At 34.5% G+C, this 24,523-nt stretch overlaps 1 protein-coding gene across 1 annotated transcript in view; it reads right to left on the bottom strand.

The window, feature by feature from the left end:
- CNTN5 (contactin 5) overlaps positions 1-24,523 on the bottom strand; it is a 1,330,348-nt gene that overhangs the window by 267,120 nt on the left and 1,038,705 nt on the right. Inside the window, exons 11-13 of the mRNA XM_019035685.4 lie at positions 15,447-15,583; positions 14,172-14,301; positions 11,711-11,861 (exon numbers count right to left, since the gene is read on the bottom strand). Coding sequence (XP_018891230.3) covers positions 11,711-11,861; positions 14,172-14,301; positions 15,447-15,583 — 418 coding nt within the window. The remainder of the gene's footprint in view (positions 1-11,710; positions 11,862-14,171; positions 14,302-15,446; positions 15,584-24,523) is intronic.

Raw genomic sequence — 24,523 nt, 5'->3', positions numbered from 1 at the left:
TAACTATTTTTGCAAATTCTGAAGTCTCTTCCTAAAATATACTCTGTCCCTCTGTGTTAAAATCCTATTCCAAGACCACTTCAATGGCAGTTCCCCCAGGAAAAGTATCTTTTATCTAGATTTTATTTTCTTCTTTCTTAACTCTCAAAGTTTTTTGTATGGTACAGTAGACTGAGAACAGGTTTTAGATTCAAACAGAATTAGGACGCTCTCATTTTGGCTCTGTTACTTGTTACGAGTGTGTGTGCTTAGGCAATCTCTCTATGATTTAATTATTTATAACCAGGATTATATTATTTAAAATCATATCTTATTTTGAGGACCTCAATAAAGTAATGCAATATAAAAATACCCAATGCTCAGTCAGTCCTATTTTTATTATTACCTTAGTTTATCCTATTTTATAGGTGTCTATATTAGTTTTATTTTCCACCAGACAGGTGCCTCCTTGGGAGATGGGATTCTCTCTTACTTATCTTGGTATGAACTGGCATAGTGTCTTATATACAGTATATGTTGAAGAAAGTTTAGTTTTTATGGAAATAAATTGAATTGAATATAACTGTTCATAGACCATGTGTCTGCGGCATGAGGGTGAAGGAGTTTTGGGAATGTTATCCCAAAATATGAAGTTTTGTTGTGCTGATTACTTTAAATTGAAGGCACCTGGGGACCAGCAGCAGGGGGCAGAGGTTTTCTCTGAATTTTTATTATTGTTTTGATACCAGATACTCCAGAAAAAATTCAGTTCATCCTAGATCTCCTCTCCAGGAAACTCATCATTGTGGGAAATTGACACATATCCCAGAAAAAAAGACCGGAAGTTAACGCCACACCCAGACAGAATTTCTCACAGGTTATCACCTGCTCTTTGGGCCCATTCATTCTCTCCCCAAAATTATTTACTCCCCCTTAAGTGGCCTATATCCCAGCACCCCTCTCTTCTATGAAAAGGATATATAAGCTTCTAAAGTTCATTGGGTTACTGGGTACTCACTTTTCTTTCTGTGATGCCCCTGTGCACACAATCAATTTGTATGCCATTTGTCTTATTAATCTGTCTACTGTCGGTTTATTTCATAGACTCAGTTACTGAACCTTCAGAGGGTAGAGAAAGAAAGGTTTTCCCTCTCCATTAAGGAAAAGGAGAAGTAGAGTTACCATTTGCAACTGGAAAGAGAGTGGAACAAAATCATATTGGTATCTTGAAAACTCCAGCTATTAACTAATAACATAGTAATCATCTTAAAATGTACAGGTATTTTATTAACTATCAATCTATCTCCCTACTTACCTACCTACCTACCTCTTTTTTTTCAGAAACCACAGTGTCATTAGAACACAGAGATGTAAGCATGCAAATGATAAAATCTGTATATGTTATATTTCATGGAAATGATGGGCAGTTTCTTTCCATTTGTAGTCAAGGTTATCATTGTACTATGCTTTAATTTGTAACCAAACCTCTAATTCTCATTATAAATTAACCACAGTTAAATTACATCGTGATTTATGCAAAATCTGAAAAGAAGTGACTATGTAATTCTCAGAGGATGCTAAAAATCTCGACCGTACAATGCTTTTTTACTAAACAGCCTCAGAATCTTCTCTCTTCACCATTTTATATTCACTGAAGAGTCACTTGGGGAGGTAGTAGAATCAGTCAGGAGCATATACTTAGATGCTTGAATTCCCAAGTATTTTAGATGCTGTTTGTATTAAGGACAAATTAAGCTGAAAGTTGTAGTCTGGGGGGCTTTTGGAAAAGAAAAACCTGTGAGCAATTAATGGCTTGTTCAAGTTGTGCTTATGTGGAGAGCACAACCAGGCAACTTGTGAAGCAATTTATAGTAACTGGGGTAAATGAACCATGGTTAGAAGTAGAATTCATAAACTGTTTGCTAAACTGGTAATTAGCTAGAGATGTAACATGTAAAGTCAAAGACTGGAGGTGCTCATAGTACAACAGACCAGACTTGTTCTGTTGTCATTTACAGCTTAAATTAACTGAGTTTCTCAGTGTTATCTCTCGTTGGGAGTTGAGACTTATTTTATTATATTCAACAATTAAGAAAAAAGTGAAATCTAGAAACAAACTGGTGGAGTGGTCAAGAAAAAGAAAACATTTGAAGGACTTTAAAGAGGAGTGTTTAGGTTTTCCATCACCCTAAATTTGGAAAATATTAGGAACCGATATTTTGAGAGTTCCTGAAGTGTTTATCTTCTGATCTTCCGTGTTTAAGTGGATGCCATTAATTTAGATATTTGTGATCATCGTTATACTATGTAAACATACTGTTGAAAATTAAATTATTTGAAAATGTGAGAATTTTTTTCCCATTCTCATTCAACTATTTGGCAGAGTGTGAGTACACTGTTATTCAATAAATTTGCATTATTTTGGGTTATTAATTCTCTGAAAGAGACCAAGCTTAGAAATATGGATAGTATGGTTTACATGTTTGTCCCCTCCAAACCCTATGTTGAAATCAGATTCCCAGTGTTGGAGATTGGGCCTGGTAGGAAGTGATTAGATCACAGATGCAGATCCCTTGTGAATGGTATAGCATCATCCCCTGGGTGATAAGTGAGTTCTTGCTCGGTTCACTAAATATGTGGTTGTTTAAAATACTCTGGGACCTCTTCCCATCTCTCTCTTTTTTTTTTTGAGACAGAGTTTTGCTCTCGTTGCCCAAGCTGGAGTACAATGGTACAATATCAGCTTACTGCAACCTCTGCCTCCTGGGTTCAAGTGATTCTCCTGCCTCATCCTCCCGAGTAGCTGGGATTACAGGAATGCGCCACCACTCCCAGCTAATTTTTTGTATTTTTAGTAGAAACAGTGTTTCACCATGTTATCCAGGCTGGTCTCGAACTCCTGACCTCAGGTGATCCGCCTGCCTCAGCCTCCCAAAATGCTGGGATTACCGGTGTGAACCACTGCACCCAGCCTTCTTATCTCTTTTGCTCCCACTCTGGCCATGTGAGGTGCCTGCTTCTGCTTCACCTTCTACTTTGCTTGTTAGTTTCCTGAGGTCCTCACTGGAAGGAGATGCTGGCATCCCGCTTCCTGTATGGCCTGTAGAACTGTGATCCAATTAAACCTCTTTTTCTTTATAAATTACCATGCCTCAGGTATTTCCTCACAGTGATGCAAAAGAGAAATGCATAAAGTGGCATTGAAAATTATCTATAATCCTCTTCTCAGAGATAACCTGTGAACAATTAGCTGCATTTATTTCCAGTATTTTTAATGTATTTTTGTCCATGCAGACATTTTCTCTTCAAATGAAATTTCTACCGTGTTCAATGATTTCTTCCACTGATAATATACCATTATTTTCTCATTGTCCTTAAGTACTCATCAAAAATGTAATTAAAAAAGCCCACAGTGGGCTGGGCACAGTGGCTCACACGTATAATCTTAGCAATTTGGGAGGTCAAGCTGGGAGGGGTGCTTAAGCCCATGAATTCAAGACAAGCTTGGGCAACATGGTAAGACCCCATCTCTACCAAAACAAATTAAAAAAATTTGCCAGGCATGGTGGTGACAGTGTGCTCTTGTGGTCCCAGCTACTCGAGAGGCTGAGGTGGGACAAATGCTTGACCCTGGAAGGTCGAGGTTGCAGTGAGCTGTGTATGTGCCACTGCACTCCAGCTTGGGTGACATTGTGAGACCCTATCTCAATAAAAGCAAACCTACAATGCTTCTACAATATATCTGTTTTTTGTTAATCTTTAATTTTTCCTATATGGACTATGACTATGTTTACTTGCATTGCCACCATGATTTAGAATGCTTTCAGCTTTTTGCTTTGCAACTCCTGATATTTATTAATTTATTTGTACACACATCCACACACACACACAATTTTTTTTGTATTGTACTTAAGCATGATGATGATTCTTTTTATATTTGCTTGACATCTTGTTACCAAATTTATGACTATCAGTTAACTGTCATGCCTAATGTGTGTTTGTGCTTTAAACTGTCTTGTGCTCCTATGTCTATAGGCCTATTTTTGCCAATTGGCAATATTTTCAGTTTTATTTGTCTCTTTTTTCTCTCAGTGCTCCAGAATCTCTTCCCCAAATATTAATCTCGAGGTCAGTTAGGTACACAGCTGTAGTCAAATGCTCAAGGTCTACTAAGGCTATAATGAAGCTCAACTGGACTGAGGTGAGATGTTTGTCAATTTCCATTCTCTAGTCCTTAGTCGTATCTAGAGGTAAATTTACTCCTGAAAAATTAGAAACGGTATATAGTCCTTCTTTTGCTAGAAGTAGTACACGGAATTACATAATTTCCAGAATCCATGAATTTCAATATTTTTCCTCAGTATCACCATTTGTTGACATTATGCTTTATTTACTAATCACTTGAAATCCTAAGATTTATGTCCTCTCTCACCCCATTGCTGGATTCATAATGTCCAAAAAGTGTTGGATTAGTTCAGATGGGGTGGAATACGGACATAGCATCTTACCACCTTGCAGGTGGGAGGGAGGTTCAAGCCAGCTTCTGTAGTAAGATGCAATTTTTGAATTTAGTAGATATGGACATAAAGTAGAAGTGAGTAAAATTTTTCCTCTGCTGGTTTCTTAATCGACTTCATTAAAGTTTCAGAGGTCTAGCTTTCAACGACTCATTGATAAATTCTTAATTTAGCTCATTTCTATATGAAATGGTGATTCCTCCCAGAAGTCAACAATTCTTAATTTCCAATGCTATATATTCTTAATTTCCAATGCTGCTATGACTGTATTTTCTTTCCTTTTATATTTTTCTAATAAAATATAATAAAATGCTAATGCTTTATATTTTAAAATTTTTTCTAATAAAAAATTAGCATTCTAAGGAAAAGATGAAGAAGATGACTCAGGCAGAGTCTTGTGCAGTTAGCTTTCACTGAAATCATGAAGTCAGTATCTTAATCTCATCATAATGAATGTAAGGCCATTTCCTTCTCATCCCCTTAAGTTCATGGATAGGAAACAGCAAGTAACCATCCCTGAGGACTAAGGCATGTACTATAGTACTTACTTACTATAGTAAGCAGTTTATAGTTACTAAATCTTATAAATTCAGATATAAACCTTTCTTCCTTTAGGTAAATAATGCCATTTAATCATTTTATTTCTTTTGAAAACATAGATATTAATTCACATATAAATTCAAATTATACATTCTTGATTTATGAATGTTAATTTTCCTTCATTATACAATTTCTTACACACTAAGGAAAACCCAGATACTTAAAGTTTATATTGTTTTACGTTCTTAATATGTAAAAGACGCTGTCACAGAGGAAACAACAAAACAGCTTGTTCATTAGCAAACCCAGCATGTAGGTGGAAACAAAGGGACAAAAACAGGACCCTAATTACACCCATGAATTCCTCTTCCATAGATAAAGTAAGAAGACTTTGCTTTCTTCTCAGCAACAGCGTCCTTTAGGGCTTTTGTTAAGAACAGATTTTCCCATATGTCTCTGAGTCAGTATGTGAGCTTCATCATTGTTGCCTAATAAACACAACATGAACTCCCACTAGAAGTCAAATAATGGGTATTTCTAGTGCAATTTTCTATGCGTGTTAAATGAGTAAGTTGAAAATTTTGCCTTTCTGAAGCTCCTTTAGTGAGCAGGGGGCCATTATGTCAGATTTTGGACAAGTCTTTGCTTAGATTACAGTCCCATAAAAGAAAAATTATTCTATAATACTGCACCTCCATAGGATAATTTTATTTTTTTTTTGTATGCAGGATTTCTTAAGCACCAGTTTGAATTATAATCCATTATCTCCATAACTGTTACCTTACTCTGCCTGGACATAAAAACTAGTGCTTAAAATATGTTGAAATTTCAATAATTGTGAATAATTTTAAACATATATGACATTCTATGAGGTTCGACAACAGTTTATATATGCACTTATGGAAAGGAAACAAAATAAACTATACCTTTATCAAAAACTATGTATTCTTCATTTTAGCTAAGATTGTCTTTGTCCACAAAAAGTACAGGAAATTGAACATGTAATAATGAAGACTTAATATTTGTGCACTGCTGGAGTGCTTCTGGATGATTATATTTTAACAAAAGTTAATGGCCAAGTAATGGAAATAATGAGCTGGAGTGAAAATCCAATATGAGTTTGATGAGCAGAACATTCTGAATGAAAGTCTGCTAGAGGAGAAAATCCCTGTGGAATATTTTACTTCCTAGTACTTCTGGAGTTTATCAGTTTCAGTATGAAAAGGGAAATGATTGATACAGGAACCTAAGTGACTGTGTGCCAGTAATCTTCAAAAGTGAAAGTGATGGGGGGAAAACCTGGAGAGCCCTTGAAGAAAAACAGTGAAAAAAAAAGTCTTTAAAATACTTCATTTCTATTTCCATTAACTCCCCATGTCTATTTGTCTATTTGCACATGGCCTATAAAATGTTAATGGAACAAGTAAATATTTGGTCGGCTAGGACAGGAACCTATTCCAAAGACATTGAGCTAGAAATAGGTAAGGGAGATGAGATTTTCAATGCCAGGAATAAATGATGACAGGTTTGGGGCTCTGATGAACAAAGAATGGTGATTTGGGGACATAGATTGATGAATAACAAATTTATGACACAAAAGATGTAAAAGACTCCTTTAGTCCTTGGAAACAAATCTTAGGTATTCTTTTCCTTAATGACTGGAGAAAGAAAGGAGAATGGTAAGCATTTCCAGACTACTGATAACAGAAATGGATGCCAGTATTCTAAGATTCAAAGGTACAAATTATATTAATATGGTTAGGCTTTGTGTCCCCACCCAAATCTCATCTTGAATTATAATCCCCATAATCCCTATATGTCAAGGGAGAGATCAGGTAGAGGTAATTGAATCACGGGAGTGATATTCTGCATGCTGTTTTCGTGATAGGGAGTGAGTTCTCATAGATCTGATGGTTTTATAAGGCACTCTTCCCCCTTTCCTTGGCACTTCTCCTTCCTGCCTCCTTGTGAAGAAGGTGCCTTGCACCCGCTTTGCCTTATGCCATGATTGTACGTTTCCTGAGGCCTCCCCAGCCATGCTGAACTGTGAGTCAATCAAACCTCTTTCCTTTATAAATTACCCCGTCTTGGGCAGTACTTTATAGGAGTAGGAAAATGGCTTGATACAGATAACATCATTATCACTAACACCATTACCACCACCACCACCATCATCATCGTCATCAGTATCATTATCATTATACATAACATTCACTGAGTACTGAGTAGATGTCATATACTAGGCAATGTATTTTACATGTAAAATTTCATTTAATTCTCACAACCCAATCAGCTTACTCTTTTAATTTAGTAAGATAATAAATCAGGTAACTTATTGAAACCTCATAATCTGCAGGATAAGCAGAGCAAGTAAGTCCTCTTTTCATACACTGGTTTATACTTTTACCAACAACGTTAAAGTGCTTTGCAAATCATAAATGCTACGAACTCATAAGCAGTCATCATCATTATTAGTAATAATGTGATTTACTATCTGAAGAGAGTTCATATTGATCATTCTGTGATATAAGTAACAAACAAATGTAAACAAATCTTAGCTCTGATGTAATCCATTTTCTTGTATATTTTAGTTGTATCATTTAGGGCCAAATGAATGAAATGTTTGGTAATATATAAGCAGGCAACTAATTTGTTAATCATATTTTTTTCTAAAAGTCATACTATGTTCTAGTTATTATCAAATTTTCATCTTTAGAATAATGATTTCTAAATTTCCTTAGCAAAATATATACACATAAAAAATACTGTGTTTTGAAGACACTGACCCTCAAGAAAACAAAGAAAACTAAACCTGGCAGATTTACTCAAAACATGGTAGAAAAAAATGAGCCAAATGGTTATTTGGCACTCTGTTGATAAATGACGAACTATAACCTTCAGTTGTTCTATCATTTTCAATCATTTTATTTACAATTTAGAGTTAAATTTCAGTAATGCTAAATTAAATTTACCTTTGAGATTTTCTGACATATTTTCAGATGATTAGATTATATTTTCCTGCAATTAAGACTATATATTACATTTTTATGCCATTGCTCTGGACATAATTTTATGCTATGAAAGCAATTGACGTATTTTGTTTTTTTAAATATTTCTTTTTGATCTTATTTTATTATATTTTTGAGACAGGGTTTTGCTCTGTCATCCAGGCTGGAGCTCAGTGGTATGATCACGGCTCAGCTAAACCACCCAGGCTCAACCCATCCTCCCACCTCAGCCTCTTGAGTAGCTGGGACTATAGGCATACACCACCATGCCTGACTATTTATTTAAGTTGCTTTTTCTTCTTTTTTTTTGTAGAGACGGGAGTCTTGCTATGTTGCCCAGGCTGGTCTCAAACTCCTGGGCTCAAGTGAACCTCCCATCTTGGCCCCCCAAAGTGCTGGGATTATAGGCATGAGAACTGTACCTGGCCTGAATGTCTCTTTTATAATATACTATTATGTTAATTCCTTTTCCCCAATATAATATTATTATTTATTTCTTATATAGAAACTGCCATTTGCTGTTTCAATAGTTCTTTGGAATGAACCCAAAACAACAAAATTTTTATTGAAGGACAACACTAATTCATTCCACATTTTTGTCTCAATTGTTGTAGGTTGGATGAGTGGGGCACATATTTGATGTTCATCATATGAGTGATATTTATATTTATATTCCAATAAAATAAGCCATGAGTTGAATCTCAACACCCAATGTAAGTTATAAATTCAAAAATGACACAAACTTTTTGAAGTCTTAACAGTTTTCTAACACCTCTGTTTCCATTTAAATTTATATTTAGAGCTGTAATCAAATGGTTGGTGTGCATTATAACAGAAAAGCAATCTAAAATTTCCTCAAGAAAATAAGTTGTCATTGTAACTGAGACTTCTTTTAAAGAATGTAAAATATAGACATTTGACATTGTTAAGTTTCTAGTCACAATTTTAGAATATACAATTTTTCAACTATGTGTCTTCTTATATTATGGAATTCTGCCTATTGCTGTTGAAATCTTAGCCTTTTATTTAATATTGAGTGTTATTATTTTTTGTAGTGAACTACATTTTTCTTCTTAAAACCTAGGGCTGCCAGATATGGTAACAAGTCATTCAATAATAAAAATGGTATTTTGTAAGTGTGCCTGTCAATTTTAAGAATAAAAATGCAATATATGTCTGGGCTTTGTTATTCAATAAAGCCAGTTTATTGACCTAAAACATGTAGATCAAGGTAGGCAGAATGCTAAGGAAATGTGGCTGAGTCTTGCTTTTACTTGAATAAATTAAAAAAAATTTACATTTTAGCCTTCTTCCTAAACAACACTTTGACTGGAAGTATTGACATCTAGAAAAAATTGAGTGATCTGAGTTTCAGGTCAATGTATCTTTCTCACTAACCCCAAGGGTTAGCAGTAAAGAAAGGAAGAGAAACAAGAAAGCTGAAAAATTCACAAACTGTATTTTTCAACATCTGAAAAATAAAAAATTTAGTAAGCTTATGTTGTTGTAATAGAATACTCATAATCCTGTTACTTCTCTCAATACTTTTGCTTTGGTAAAAGAGGTTCCACCTTAATTTTTTAAACTCACCATGTGTCATTTGTGAACAGTTGATGAAGAACATTCTTATTGTGAACTGAAATAAATAGGACAAAACTCACATGCCACCCAGAAACATAAAACAAAGTCATGCATTTCAGATAGAATGTTTTGCGTAGATAAGGCATATATATTTTCATGACACTGTAAGCTTTTTAATACGTTCAGAAAAAATAACCTAGCAGTGTAAGTTATTTGTTCTTACTATGCAACAAAACAATTTTCTTCTACTTTAATTAGGTTTGTGCAGTTTTTAAAAAATCATAAGTGTTGTGAGCAAAAATCCACTAATATTCAATCACTATCTGATCAATTCAGTCATAGGCAACAATGATCTCACAATTTGTCATTTGCTACCCGCCCCCCAACCTAAGAATGAGAAATTCTTTTTAAAACAAGTTGTACGATGTTGGGGCTCAGAACATGATACCCCAGAATATGGCACAGAGTACCTTGACCTGAAGAAGACTGAAAGGACCGTGGAAGCAGGATATTTTTGAACTTCTCCCATCTTTCTGTTTCACACTCCTCTTTCTCTACTGAAGAGAATGATAGAAACCAGAATTCTCTCCCCCAAGGCAGATCATAGAAACTATAACTTCCCTTCGTCAAAGCAAGCCATAAAACCTAGAAAGATTGACCTTCTCCCTTCTCCCTTGAATTATCTCATGTGACAGGTGATTTGTCCTACACCTGGAGGAAGGGAATACCACACAAAAAGGCCAAGAAGAATCTGAACACATAGGCCTTGGTAGATTTCCCCTCTCAGTCTATAACGATTAGATCACACCCTTTTTGTCCAATTATATTTCTACACGGCTCTCTATTCTTCATTGAACCTAAGCATAAAAAGAGTTTTCTCTAAGTCTTTGGGTCTTCATTTCTGAAGGCCCCGGTGTCACACAAAACTTTGATTAAATAAATGTGTTATGTTTTTCTCTTGTTAGCCTGTCTTTTGTTTTGAATGACAGCCTTGACCCTTATGATAGGTCTTTTGGTGTAAGAGTGCCAACGATGACCCATCCCAATCCCAGGTGATCACCCTTTCCAAGAAGCATAGATCTTTGGGTCTAAACTGAACCAGTAATTCCAAAAATTGTTTAATCTGAAATAGACTATTTAAATCAGTGCCCCTCAGATTTGATGGAAAACAAAATACTCTATTTTTAAAAATTTTTCAAAATGTTTCACTGTTACTTAAGAAATTATTCAAGTGAACTGCTAATGCAGACTTAAATTATTTTAATTATATTTTATGTAGATTGGGACAAACATAAAACAAGTCATAAGCTCCTTATACTTCTAGATCAATTAAACAAAATCTAATACAGTACAATATTATTTTGACATAATAGAGGATACTATTTTGTCAAAGCTGAATCACCATTTGTAATACCAATATATCAATAATAGTAGGACATGGAACATTTGAATTTGGCACAAATAGATTGCCATGTGATGATTTGATTCCCTCATGATTTTTTCTCCATTTGTACTCCTGTGATATCCTTTGGCTTTAGTTGCCAAAGACAAATGTTTACATATTAAATATTCCTCTGCTCACTTCTCATTTGCCTATGGCACTAAAAATAATCCTATACTATTTTGCCTAAATATGACCTGGATAAAAAGACAAGCATTGGCATAAATATCACATGAAAGTATTCTGTCATGATTATCCAGAAGATTCACATATGTTTTTATCATTTGTATTAAAATCAAATTAAAACACAATGCTTAAAAATTATCACAGATGATTTGTAGACCTCCTAAATGCAGAAGCAAGATGAAAAACAAACAAAAATAATTAGTTTAATTAAAGTGTACTTTCTTCAAAACCTGGTGAAATTTCCAACTTATGCTAAAACCACATGGAGTCAAAGAAGACTGACCATTTTGAAGTCAAACTTTGGGTTCTTTTAAAATCACTATATAGGCAAAACCATGTTTCAATCAGTTCATAAAATACGTCTCATGGAACTGCAAGACTCTTTCTTGCATAGTTTGTGTCACCTGTAACCTCAAAAAAGTCTAATGTTGAACTTGAATTATAAAATAGATTCTAACCTTTTGTTTTCTCTAACTGCTCTGTCTCCTTTCTTCCAAGAGATGGTTGGTTTTGGAGAGCCTTGGGGTTTGCACTCTATGACAACTTCTCGGTCTTTGGTAACAATTATTGTTTTCTTCAGTTGATTCAGTGCAAAAGTGGGAGCTGAAGCTATTAAAAAAGCAAATGTTAGTTTCTACCAGAAGCAATGACAATAATCTCTAATGGGTGATTCATGAAGATTTTGTAACTTTTTCTTCTGGGAGGCATTTCTCATAAAATCATAGTATATCTACACATGAAAAAGGCAGTAGCTCAAAATTTTACTTATTATTAATTAATATGTACCTTAGTACATTAGCAGGTGATTTCATACAATGTGGGATCTACAGGTAAAGGCTATTTCAAAAAATGACATGTTCTAATTATGATTACCAACTTCAATTATGAAAGACTAGTGAATGACCTTGGCAAAAGAGCAAGAGGCTAACTGACAGAGTCCATTTGACCTTCCTTTGGTAAGATGGAGGAGACCTGCGAAAAAGACAATCCTGTGTCTTCCATTTCCCATCTATGAATCTTAATTTACTCTGTATATTACTTGAATATTATAAAACATTAAGTGTTTTATATAATACATTGTTTAAAAATTAATTTTTAAAATTGAATTATTTGAATTTCAATTAGCAATTTTACTTGTAATTTTTCACTTAGGTTTGATCATTCATTCATAAATATTAATATTGTGTATACTACAATTTAGATCAAAACACTTTTGAATCTAAAAGAGAACCTGAAAGATGTCTACAAGTCCACAGTATCTGTGACATTTATTTTTACCAATCTGATATTATATGTATTTCATATTATATATATAAAATATATCATATAGCAACATAATGCATGTCACAACATTGAAAAAGATATGTATAGAATTGAGATAGGTTAAGAGATTTTTTAAAACCAAAGAAATTAGCCAGGCCTGGTGGCTCATATCTGTAATCCTAGCACTTTGGGAGGCTGAGGTGGGCAGATCACTTGAGGTTAGGAGTTCAAGACCAGCCTGGCCAACACGGTGAAACCACATCTCTACTGAAAATGCAAAAATCAGCTGGGTGTGGCTGTGGGCGCCTGTAGTCTCAGCTACTTGGGACGCCGAGGCAAGAGAATCACTTGAACCCTGGAGGCGGAGGTTGCAGTGAGCAGAGATGGCATCACTGCACTCCAGCCTGAGCGACAGTGAGATTTTGTCTCAAAGAAAAAAAGCTAAAAAGCTAAAGAAATTTATGAGGAGATAGTTGCAGGTAACTTTTTTTTTTTTTTTGCCTCCTGGGAATAGTATTTACAAAAAGTAATTTTGAAAATATTTCTTGTGAATGATAAGGGTTTGAGAAATGTTTCAGGGCTACTAACTAGGTGAAGGGTGAATCAGCCTTTTAATTCAGTGCTATCATACTGTGAGTTGACAAGAAAGTTCATTAACATTTGATTGGTTAGAATGAAGGAGATTGAAAGGAAGAATCCTATATCTATTTTGGATGGATTTGTTGTAATGTGGAGAAATTTCAACTGCAAATATTCATAATTCAACAAATCACTTTAGGATGTATTACATTTAGCTGATACGTAAATGGTGGGCTCCAAGATTCCTGAGATCTTTGGTGTTTCTCTTAAGTTATGCTTTGAGAATTTAAATTTAAATGGGGAATAGAAAACACACTTGGGCTTCTGCCCGCTTTGGAAAGACAATGAGTGAGTATCTTTCTTTACATTACAAACATCCCAGAACCAGTTTAGGAAAAAATCAAAGTGGGAAAAGTAAAATTCATTCCAATGGCTCATATATGCTTTTTCTGGGTAGTCTCTTTCACTGGATGGATTGTTTCCTGTAGTATTTAAATAGTAAAGAAATGCAGTGCCTGGGTTACATTCTTATCAAGGGTGTAACCCTATGAGATTGTAGTGCCTGGCGTCAGGAAGCCTTTCCCTGTTACATAAGGAAGGTATTAGTTGATGCCCCATGAGGAGAGAGTGATTTAGCCTGGAGTCTTGCTTTGCAGGAGCCACACAGCTACTGATAGGAACTGCCTGGGAAATTATTAAGCATTGCTATGGGAGCATGGACAGGCTGCTGGAATTCTATATTCTGATCTCCTACCCTCAAGGCATTCTTCCTTGGAAGTTAACATATATTTCTTTATATGATTTTTTTAAGTGCTATAGCAAAGATGTATTGTGTAAACCTTTTAAGACTAAAACTAAAGTTAGAAAACCTATATGAACAAAAAGTTATGGGACGAACTATACACAACATAAACCTGTCTACTAAAGTTAAAAAAAATCAGCAAGACATAGTATTTCTTTTCAAGCCATAAAATAGATTTTTACAACCACATCATAAACCTTCAGTATAGTAAAAATTAGAGCATGAAAAGAAGCAAGGTTTTTTTTTTTCCATTTATTTACTTAGAAACTGCATACCTAGAATCTTCAGCTCAGCACTAGCGTAAATGGCTCCATACTTATTTTCAGCCAAACATTGATACATTCCAGCATCTGACTGATTCACATTGTGGATCATCAATACTCCATTAACCATCTCAACCCTACTCTGTAATGGAATTAAAAAAATTAGATCTAGAAAGTAAACAAATAACATGGATTTTATGGGTATTCTCTCCTAGACTAAGAAAAAACAAGTTTGCAATTAATGCAGTTAAACATTATTTGGCCACTTAGCAATGTAAATGTACTGTTCATTATTTTATTATAACATGCCACTTGTAAATTATAGTTATTTATTGGTTGAAAAAGAAATTACAATTTTTTTTGTAGTCATTCTGACAAGTTTTACTTTCAGTTTGGTTTTTAAAGTGAGGTGCCTTTTTTGGTACACTAGTTGAGCTTGTGAAATATAATCAGCAGGTGATGCTTTTATTTGTATTCCGTTTACAAAGGGAAAGAAGGATTCATATAGTAGAAAAGATTGAGGTTGTAGACACATGAGATCAAGGTTAAAAACAGCCCAGGTCATAAGAACAAATCCCTTTACTATATGGATCCAATCAGGAGTTTGCCATTTTCACTCACTTCCCAAAAAACTAACACAGATAGAAAACTGCCTTGTGACTCGATTCTAGATAAAATTATTGGTCAGACAATATACTTCAGTATCAGAAGATAGTATAAAAAACAAAAAACTGAGCATGTGCAAATTAAGGTAACCTCAAGTCAAGAGCATATTTCAAAAACAAATTTTAAATTTTAAATGTTGTTAAACCTCCAAAGGTCTTGTCTACTTAATGCCAAGCAAATCATTAAAAAAAAATCTTAGTTGGCAGTGCTTTGTCTATCAACGAAGATACCGAGTAATTTTAGGTGATATCTAAAGGTTAGCTACAAATGGAAATAAGTCTATGATAATATTGATAGTTTCATAAAAATTTATAGGATTGAAAACAGTTTAAGGAAACACTGTATTACCAAAAAATGTAATGAGGTAATTAAAATTTAAAAATGCTTATATATTTGTTATGTTTCTCACTCAAAATATATTAAAATATATGACTACCATATCCCAGACATTGAGTTAAATTCTCAGTTAATCCCCGTAACATTCATCCTTAACACAAACATGTCCTATTATATGAATCAGAAACAGGAAAAGGCTTTCAATAAGACTAAAGAAGCTTAGTTTGTCCTGTGTGAAATCTCGCTAAAATTACAACAGAACAGGTTAATAACTCCCAACAGTACCTGAGGTGAGAGGGGTACTCCATTCTTCAGCCAACGATACGTGGGTCTGGGTTTTCCAGTAGCCTTACATTCCCATCGGAGAGGGCTCCCACTGTCTAACTGAGTATCATTCAGTTTTTCTACCCAGTGTGGGTAGGCTGTAAGTATGTAAGCAGTAAACAAGGATGATTTCATTTCTCAAACGCTTTACCAAGTTTAAAATTTACATGGAAAAATTCAACGTATTTTTTTAAAAGCAATTCATTCAACCATAAGCATTTTGAAGAAGCACGGCATTGCGTTACACACAAAATTCTATTTCCTGTACCCCCCCAAAAATAGCAATGAAGATATTTTGATAATATAAAATGCTATCGTAACTATGCAAAATCTTCTTCTTCTTCTTTTTTTTTTTTGGACTTTAAGTGGTTTAGTTATCCCCAAGGCACCTGAACCAGTTTAATAGGAAGTCAGGTACTAGAGTCAATTGCTCTTTCAATGTAGTGGGTCAGCATTAGCACAGGTAGAAATATACAGTGTATCTACTCAACTTGTTTCTATCTCTCTTTGTATATATATAACACCTGAATGACTTTGGAAAAATGATTTGTGAATCCAGATTTCAGTGTAAAATTTTTCTTAATTTACATTCTTGCAATATAATTTTTTTATTTTTGCAAAATTGTTACAGAGGAAAATTTATTTTATTAAGAATGAGATACTGTTGTAATTATATGAAATCTTAAGATACAAGTTAAAGTTCATGCCCACTATTGGCCAATTTTTAAGGAAAAATGTTGAATAAAGCTGACTCTTTCTTTACACATATTCTGTTTAAAACAGTCAAAGAAATACGTATAAAATATTGCGCTGAATTTATTATTTCTAACAACATTTTTGGCAAAAACTGTAAAATATTTATATGTGCTACTGAGGGCTTTGATCATTCATTCATTTATGTGTTCTTTCATATATGCTACATAGTCCTTGTTCGATCTTAGAGGCTATTAAGAATACAGAAACAGAGCGGCTCTACACTTAAAGAGTTTTTGCTGCAGTAGAGGTGATCTAATGTCACTGCCAAGGAAAAGGAGAGCATATGAAAAAAATATGTATTAAACAACTGCACATTGGACCTGGGACGGTGGCTCATGCTTGTCATATCAGGAATTTGAGAGGCCAAGGCAGAGGGATTACTTTAGCCTGGGAGTTCCCAGCTCGGGCAACATGGTGAGACCTTGTCTCTACCAAAAAAAAAAAACAAAACAAAAAAAAAACCACATTATCCAGGTGTGGTGGCGCATGCCTATCGGTCCAGCTACTTGGAAGGTTGAGGCAGGAGGACTGTTTGATCATGGGAGGTTGAAGCTGCACTGAGCCAGGATCATACTATTGCATTCCAGTTTGGGTGACAGAGTGAGAACCTGTCTCAAAAAAGAAAAATAAAAAATAAAGAAAACTACACATGCATGTCAGAATAGTGGGTATAAAGGAGTAGCAGATGTCCCAAACCAAAGCCAGTTTAGCAGGGAGGAGAAAGAGCAAGAAAGAACTCACATTTATTCAATGCTAGTGCTAGTCATTACCATGTCCTAGACACCGAGCCAAATTCTCAATTAATCCCTGTAACATTCATCCTTCAAACAAACATGTCCTATTTTATGAATCAGATTTTGACTCAAAGAGCTTAAAGAAATTTACCCAAGGTCACAAAGTTAGTTACTTGTTTCTAAGAGGGAATTTTGCTTTTATTAGCTTGCTGGTCTTCTGGCGAATATAGTCTAGACTTTAGAAGCCCCACTTTGGCATAGCATAGTCAGGATTTGTAGACCTTGGAATACATTCTGTGATTCAGCTTCTAAGCCTGCAAGCTATCACTCAAAAATCTTACCATAGTAAGTTTCAAATATTCATCATGATTTTTGTACCTGCCTTCGGAAATCATCTCTTTGTAGTTATGTGTCGTATATGCTAAAATGCTGATAGGAGTGGTGAGATACACAAACAATATTAAACTCTACTTTTACATCTGGCTTTTCTGTAAACTTTACTAATCTGCCACAATACTTTACACTATGCATGACTCCTGTAAGCCAAATAAACTGGTGTGTTATCTCCCAAGCACACACTGTATTTTATTTAAACTGTTCACTCTGCATAGAGAGTTCTACTTCTATTCTGTCTCTTTTAATTCTACTCATGATTCAGTATTTATTCTAAATTAAGTAAGATGTATTAATCACAGCCTCAAAGAAGAGTCATGTGCACCTCCTCTGGACACCTGTAGCTCTTATTCGTTTGGAAAATATTCATGTCGTAGCTTGTTACCTCTCTTCTGTTGCTGATTTATATTGTTATTAAATATTTTAGTTGGTTAGAGTTTGACACTTAGCTAGACAGTGAGATCATTAAGAGCAGAGATGATTCTAAACATAATGTTAGGCGAAAGCGTCCTACCTATAATAACGGATGGTATTTGTTAGACTTATTGATCTATCTCTAAATGTACCATGACGGTAGCCTTTAAAATAAATTCAAAAGAGACTTTTAAAAGTTATAGAAATGAAGAGCTAGGAAAGAAAGAACAGTTAAAATATTCAAATAAAAAACAGATTTGACATCTGAGAAAACAATCCATTAGAAATTGGAAGAAAAAATGTTTCTTCAAACATATTTTGGAATACTCTGTAAAGTGGCCTAATTTAGAGTCCTGACTCCAAAACAAATTTTTCATAGGAATCAAACATATGATTAATGATATTAATACAAATATGAGTTAATTTTTTCTTTCCTTTCTTTAGATTTTTTTTGGATACCATTATAGGTAAAATGCTTACTATGAAGATACGAACATAAATGTGCCATCATATCTGTTTGCTGTAAGCTCAAACTCTAGTGGGTGAAAGGCCATTAAAATGTTATTCAAATTCATTCTACCAAGAATTCTACAAGTAAAAGTGGCCTGTTACACTGCCCTCAAAATTGAAAAAATGCTATCAGTATGCCAATTATTGGCAGATAAAAGACAGATGTCATTTCATATTTTGTTGCTTTGAACGCTGTACCTCGTGTGTGAATCTTTTGTACCAAACTGTGTTGTTATGTGTAAGAGCTATACTTCTGTAGCTTTATCTCTATGTTGCATAATAGCAAAAAAAAAAAAATCCTGAAATGGTATAACTTGGTGATGTCACTTGGCTGCTTAAGATGCCATATGCAGTTAGTATATATAGCCTGCTTGTTAATTGACTTGATATAAAAGCTTTCAAGCAAGTCCAAACAAATACATACACAAGCACACAAACGCGTAAACATACACACACAAAAATGCACACAGACACACACACAAGTGGAATTTGGGTTGCAGATTGTGTTACAATCAAGTTAAGCTCTATATTAGAAAAATAAATTTAATGACATCATTGAATAAACATTAATTAACATTAAGGCTATGGGAATTTATGAATGGCTATCCTTCACAAAATACCTGGAAAATGTAGGTTATGTTCAATACTAGATCAGTTTGACTTCTACAACAGATTTCTTGTTTACATTGCAAGATATTTTATAAACCACTAGGTCTATACTATATGGTCCAAGGCAAAAAACATTATGTGAAAGGGCAGTGGTAAAATTTTTAAAATAAAACATTAAAAACTGAATTAAGGCCTGAAATAATTTGTGTTAGGCTGTAATCTGAAAAAGACAGTATGGTACTTGCAAGATTCTTACAAAAACAACATAATTACTGGTAACATAAAATCAGAAACATAAAAGGTTACATTTAAACTTTTTTTTTTTTTTGGCAGAGGATTGCAAGTAACTAAAGGGCATTGGCTTTGGCTTCTGAATAATAACATGGGGTGAGCAGACGCCAAGACGTGGTCTGCATTATGGAGAGTCTTTCATCTATCTGGGAAAGAAAAATCACAGGTTGGGCCACATTTAAAACAAACCCAATAACTTTTTAAAATCTAGCTTTTGTCAAGCCACCTATTTTAGGATGTGGAAAACTGAAGAGACATATGGCACTTTAAACCCAGGAGCTGTTAAAGCTTCACCAGATGCACCGTACTTATGTAATACATTTCAGCTTCAGATCAGTCTCTGGGTTACATTTTATAAAACGCTAAGCAGATGTGCATAAAGAAAACTCTTGCTTATTATCTCTTGTCATTAGAAATTCTGTAACTCTCTACTGATAAATGCTAAGTGTTATTGGCCTCTTTTGTTGCTTCTGTACTCTTATGTATTGAAGAGTCAACATATTTTATCCGCATAGATCACTTTCAGTATTATGACTCTCAGCTGTAGGCCAATGAGAGGTAATGTGTTATATTGGAGAGATTATACAGTTGGGGGTGAATATGGGTTCAAATTCTAGTGCTACCATGCCCTTGCTCTATTATGTGGCTGAGAATGAGTTATTTAACTGTAATGAGTCTCAGCTGTAAGCTGTAGATAGTAATTCCTATTTCAATGAGCTACCATGATGATGGAAGATAATATATATTGGTTACTTTCCCCCCAATCCATTGCCCATGTGTTTTCTAGCAACTGTGAATATACATATGGCATCATTTTCATAATAACAGTAGAATTCAAGGCAAGAATTTTTTCTCCATAAAACAGGATTGAAAACTGTCTTTAGGTATGAAATTATTAACCAGGAATTAACAATTTTATATCATTTCCTAGAGTAAATATTTAATATATTTTAACAGCTAAAACATCTTTAAAGATCAGACCTAACATACATAAACAGTATTTTGAAGAAAAGAAAAAAGAACAAAAACTAATGGCAAGGATTTTAACATATCATACAGTTTTCTGTAACATTAATAAAATGTTAACTATAGTATATAGAAAGTAGAAATTATCTGCTCTCGATGCCATTCTCATCTCATGCCTTAGCTCAGGTTCTCAGTGTCTCACTGAGAAGTAGTGTGCTATCCTTGGGGGTGGAGGTAGGATTTGAATTCTGGTGTCACTGCCAGTTTCAGTTGGATTCTGGTTCTACTATTTGTTATTAATCGGTCCTGGGGTAATAAGTTCCTTAATATTTTGAGGTCTAGTTTCTTGTCTGTCAAATGGGAATCTTAATACCTAAGGGTTATTGTGAGTTAATGTATGTAAAGCACCTCGTAGTAATGTCTAGAAGGTAAGCTCTTGGTAATTATCAGTTCCCTTCATTAGTTCCTTAGTCTTTCCTGACTCTCATCTATTTTTCATAGTGGACATTATAAAATGATGTGCATACCTCAGCATTAATCTTTATAACAATATAGAATCATAATAAAAATTATCCACTGTATGCTGAACAGAATTCACGGGGCTGGATGAAAAAAAAAGTAGACTATTTTAAAAGAGCTTACAATCAAATTGTAGATGATAGAAGCCATTAACATTTCTGAGGATACTGTCCAGAAATTTTATGAAGATAAGGAAATCTATAATACCACTCTACACTGAAAATGAAACTGTATTGCTTTACTGGATATTTAGTACAGTACAACTTACTTTTAAGCATTCTGGATAAAGGAATATTTTAATACTGATATAATTCTAGTTGAAATAGTAAATATAAGCTGTCTAGAGGTCATAGTGACCGTCTTTATAGAGTGACAAATTACTAGTTGGTGAGGCACATGATATACATTTAAACTCACAGATCACACATCTTTATATAATGAGATTTTTGTGTACATAAAATATTTCCCATTTTGAGAACTCCTTATAAAACTGCTTAAATGATGTTTGTCCTTCCTGCCTCCATCTTTCCCCCTTCAGTTACCCCTTTTCTCCTTACTTTGTTCTGCATTTCTTTTGTCATTTTGTCATTTATTTCTTTTCCTTTTGAGAACTTTACCAAGCAAGAGTTCAACTTGCATTAGAACTATAGAAACAAAATTTTATATGATGAGTTAAAACCAGGTCTTTTTGATCAATCGTCAGAAACTAGAGGGGACAGAAATAGCCAAAGAAATGACTTAACCCAGGAAAATCCTATTATCAAGAAAGGCATACCAAATAGAATATTTATGCAGTTTATGCTAAGGTTCAAATTATTTCCAAAACTTAGTATTTTAATTTTTCCAAGTTTTATTTCTTTTTTATGAGTATTACTTTTAAGACCTATTTATGTTATATTAGACATGTAAGTGTACCTTAATTTTAATTTATTTAACTACCATGGACTTCTTGATGTTGTATCATTTGTTGTTTTATGTTTACAATGTACATACTGAATTAAAAACAGTAAAATCTTCAGCTTAAACTTATGTGTACTGTCTATACAGCACTTTTATAATGCTTTGACCAAGAAAAGGGACTAGAAATGCTGCCTTAGATCCCTGGTTCATTTTTTGAAACTAATAGCTAAGCATAAGTATTCTTGCAATTGTACTTTCAAAAACAATGTGCTACCATTGTTTTCAGTACTACATGAATATTGACTGTTTGGATAAAAAGGGTAGGCTGTACTTCTAACAGATAGAGTCCCAATTACAGAGCTTCCTACAGTAATTCATTCTATTGAGAGAATATTCTAAATATAAACCATGGAGACAGTGAAACATCCATTCATCATGCTATCCATATCGACTGCCAGTCAGGTGGAAATGACTGAATCCTATCTACACTTTACAGAGTTTGATGGGGAGGAAAGCCCTCATGTCTAACATGACAGTTTTAAAAGTACAAAAGTTGGATGAATACATGATAACCGACATACTTTTATTTTTTATTTGTAATATTTTTTAAGACAGGGTCTAACCCAGGCTGGAATACAGAGGCACTATAATGGTTCACTGCAGCACTGACTTTCTGGGTTCAGGTGATTCTCCCACCTCAGGCTTCTGAGTATTTGGGACCACAGGAGTGCAACGCCATGCTCAGATAATTTTTTGTATTTTTTTTTTTTTTTTTTTTTTTTTAGAGACAGGTTCAGCTGCTATGGCCTCCCAAAGTGCTGGAATTCCAGGTCTGAGCCACTGCACCTAGTTACCAAGATACTTTTAGAAGTGAAATAGGACACTCTTCATAATTGTCACAGGGCAGCAGATGTAAAGTGGGATTTTCTAGGGCAAAGCAAGGTGTATGGCCTCCTGATGGAGCCTGATAGAAAGCTACCCTAAACATGGGCTGAAGAAAGAGTTCACATGCTTTCAAGATATATTCCCCACCTGTCACAAATATATGCCAAGTAGCTAGCCAGCCCAGTTTCTCTTTCTAAGGAACAATCTAGATTTTTTTTTTCTATTCAAAGTGATGCATGCTTTGGGTAGGTTTGTCTTTACCCAGCTGGCCTACAGTGCATGACAAGGACACCCCAGATTGTTTAAGTAGCACTTTCTCACTAGAATGTACACCAGTAATAAGGAGTGAAAACAATTTTTTTTTTTTTACATTTCTGGAAACAGTCATCATTACCTATGAATTAAGTAGCTGGGGTTAAGGGAGGAATAAGTAGAGTCATGCTATGTAGGAGCCTCAGTTCCTAGAACATACAATCTAATTCTATTTAGGTGTGGGCCATTCTTCAGAACACAGAGAATTGGTACTTTCCTCTGATAGCCTTCAGAGTAACAGGCATGCTTTACATTATTTGTGATTTTCAGTAGTAAAGTTCCGGTTCAACACTTGTCTTTCAGTATCAGATTTTTATCTGTACAGAGGGATGGTAATACTTCAAACTGTTGGTGTGAGAATAAAATGACCGTGTATTTTAACATTAATCTTTGCTCCACTGGGGTACAGAAAAAAACTTTTCCCTATGGCTAGAGTTGTCTTAATGATTTGTTTTATGAATTATGAACAGTTATAGACTTTGTGGATTTCATCCAAATATTCATGGCCTAAAAACAATCAAACCACTACTAATATTTCAATCTTAGAAACATTTAAATGTCTATGTCCTTTTCTTCCAGATGCTCTCCCCTGTTTAGCTCTTAAGTTACCAATCCTTTCTAAAGCTTTTCCTGACTCCTCTGAGTAGAATGCAGTAGACTCTGCATTCCCACAGTCCTCTTCACATGCCTTTATCACTGCACACAGAATGCTCCACTCTAATGTGGAGTTTGCTTTTCCTCTAGTCCGATGGATCATGAGTTACTTCAAGGCTCTATTGCTGGCATGTAGAGCGTATGAGGTACTTAACAAACCTTAACTGTATCAATGAATGAATGGATAAAATGTGCAATGCATAATCAATTTTGTTAGAGTGCTAAATTCCTAAAGGAGTTGTTAAAGATGAAGAAAGACTGGTTGAATTCAGATATTAATATTTCAAAATACTCTTTAGGAATTCCTGTAAAGGGCATTAATCTTTTAGAACTGATCTTAAGACACAGGGACAGTCATGGTTTCCTGGAGGAAACAGCCAATATGAAATTTGGATAACTATATATTCAAAGCATCTATATTTGCTTATTTCAATGCTCTAGCCTATTGCTTCTCTTTTTAGTGTCTTCACCTGGAAAATGACAATACCCTAACTTATCCATTATATATATACTGTAAATCAAATATGAAAAGTGCAAACAACTTTGAACTTTAGAAGTAAAGATGAGATTGTAAAAACTTTTGAACGAGATTTTCCTAATTCTTAGACACAACCTGGTTGACTGGCATTTTTGGACAATATAAACACTTGCAGGCTGTAGGGGCTATTTATCATACAGATGTATTAATTTAGGCCACAGGTCAGCAAACTTATTCTGAAAAATGCTCAAAAGCAAATATTTCAGTCTTTGCAAGTCAGCTGGTCTCTGTCTCTATTTAATACTGCCATTGCCAGGCAAAAACTGACAGGTGATATGTAAACAAGTGAGTGTGACTTTGTTCCAACATCATTTACAAAAAATGGCACCTGGGCAGGATCTCGTTGATGGACACTAGATTGGAACCTCTGATTCTGGCCAAGTTCTAGAATAAGTTAATAAGTTTTCCAAGATTTTTAACTTGTCAGAGTATAGTGCTGGTGCCAGGGAAATAGCTCATTTTTAAGGACGTAAGTTCTGTATGCTGTACAAAGACACCGATAATTCCCCATTCATTTATAATTTAAATCATTTCTATGTGTAGGGTAATTTGACATG

The sequence above is a fragment of the Gorilla gorilla genome, chromosome 9 (assembly GCF_029281585.2).
Source record: "Gorilla gorilla gorilla isolate KB3781 chromosome 9, NHGRI_mGorGor1-v2.1_pri, whole genome shotgun sequence".
NCBI classification, from domain to species: domain Eukaryota; kingdom Metazoa; phylum Chordata; class Mammalia; order Primates; family Hominidae; genus Gorilla; species Gorilla gorilla.
This window is presented reverse-complemented; position numbering and strand designations above follow the sequence as displayed.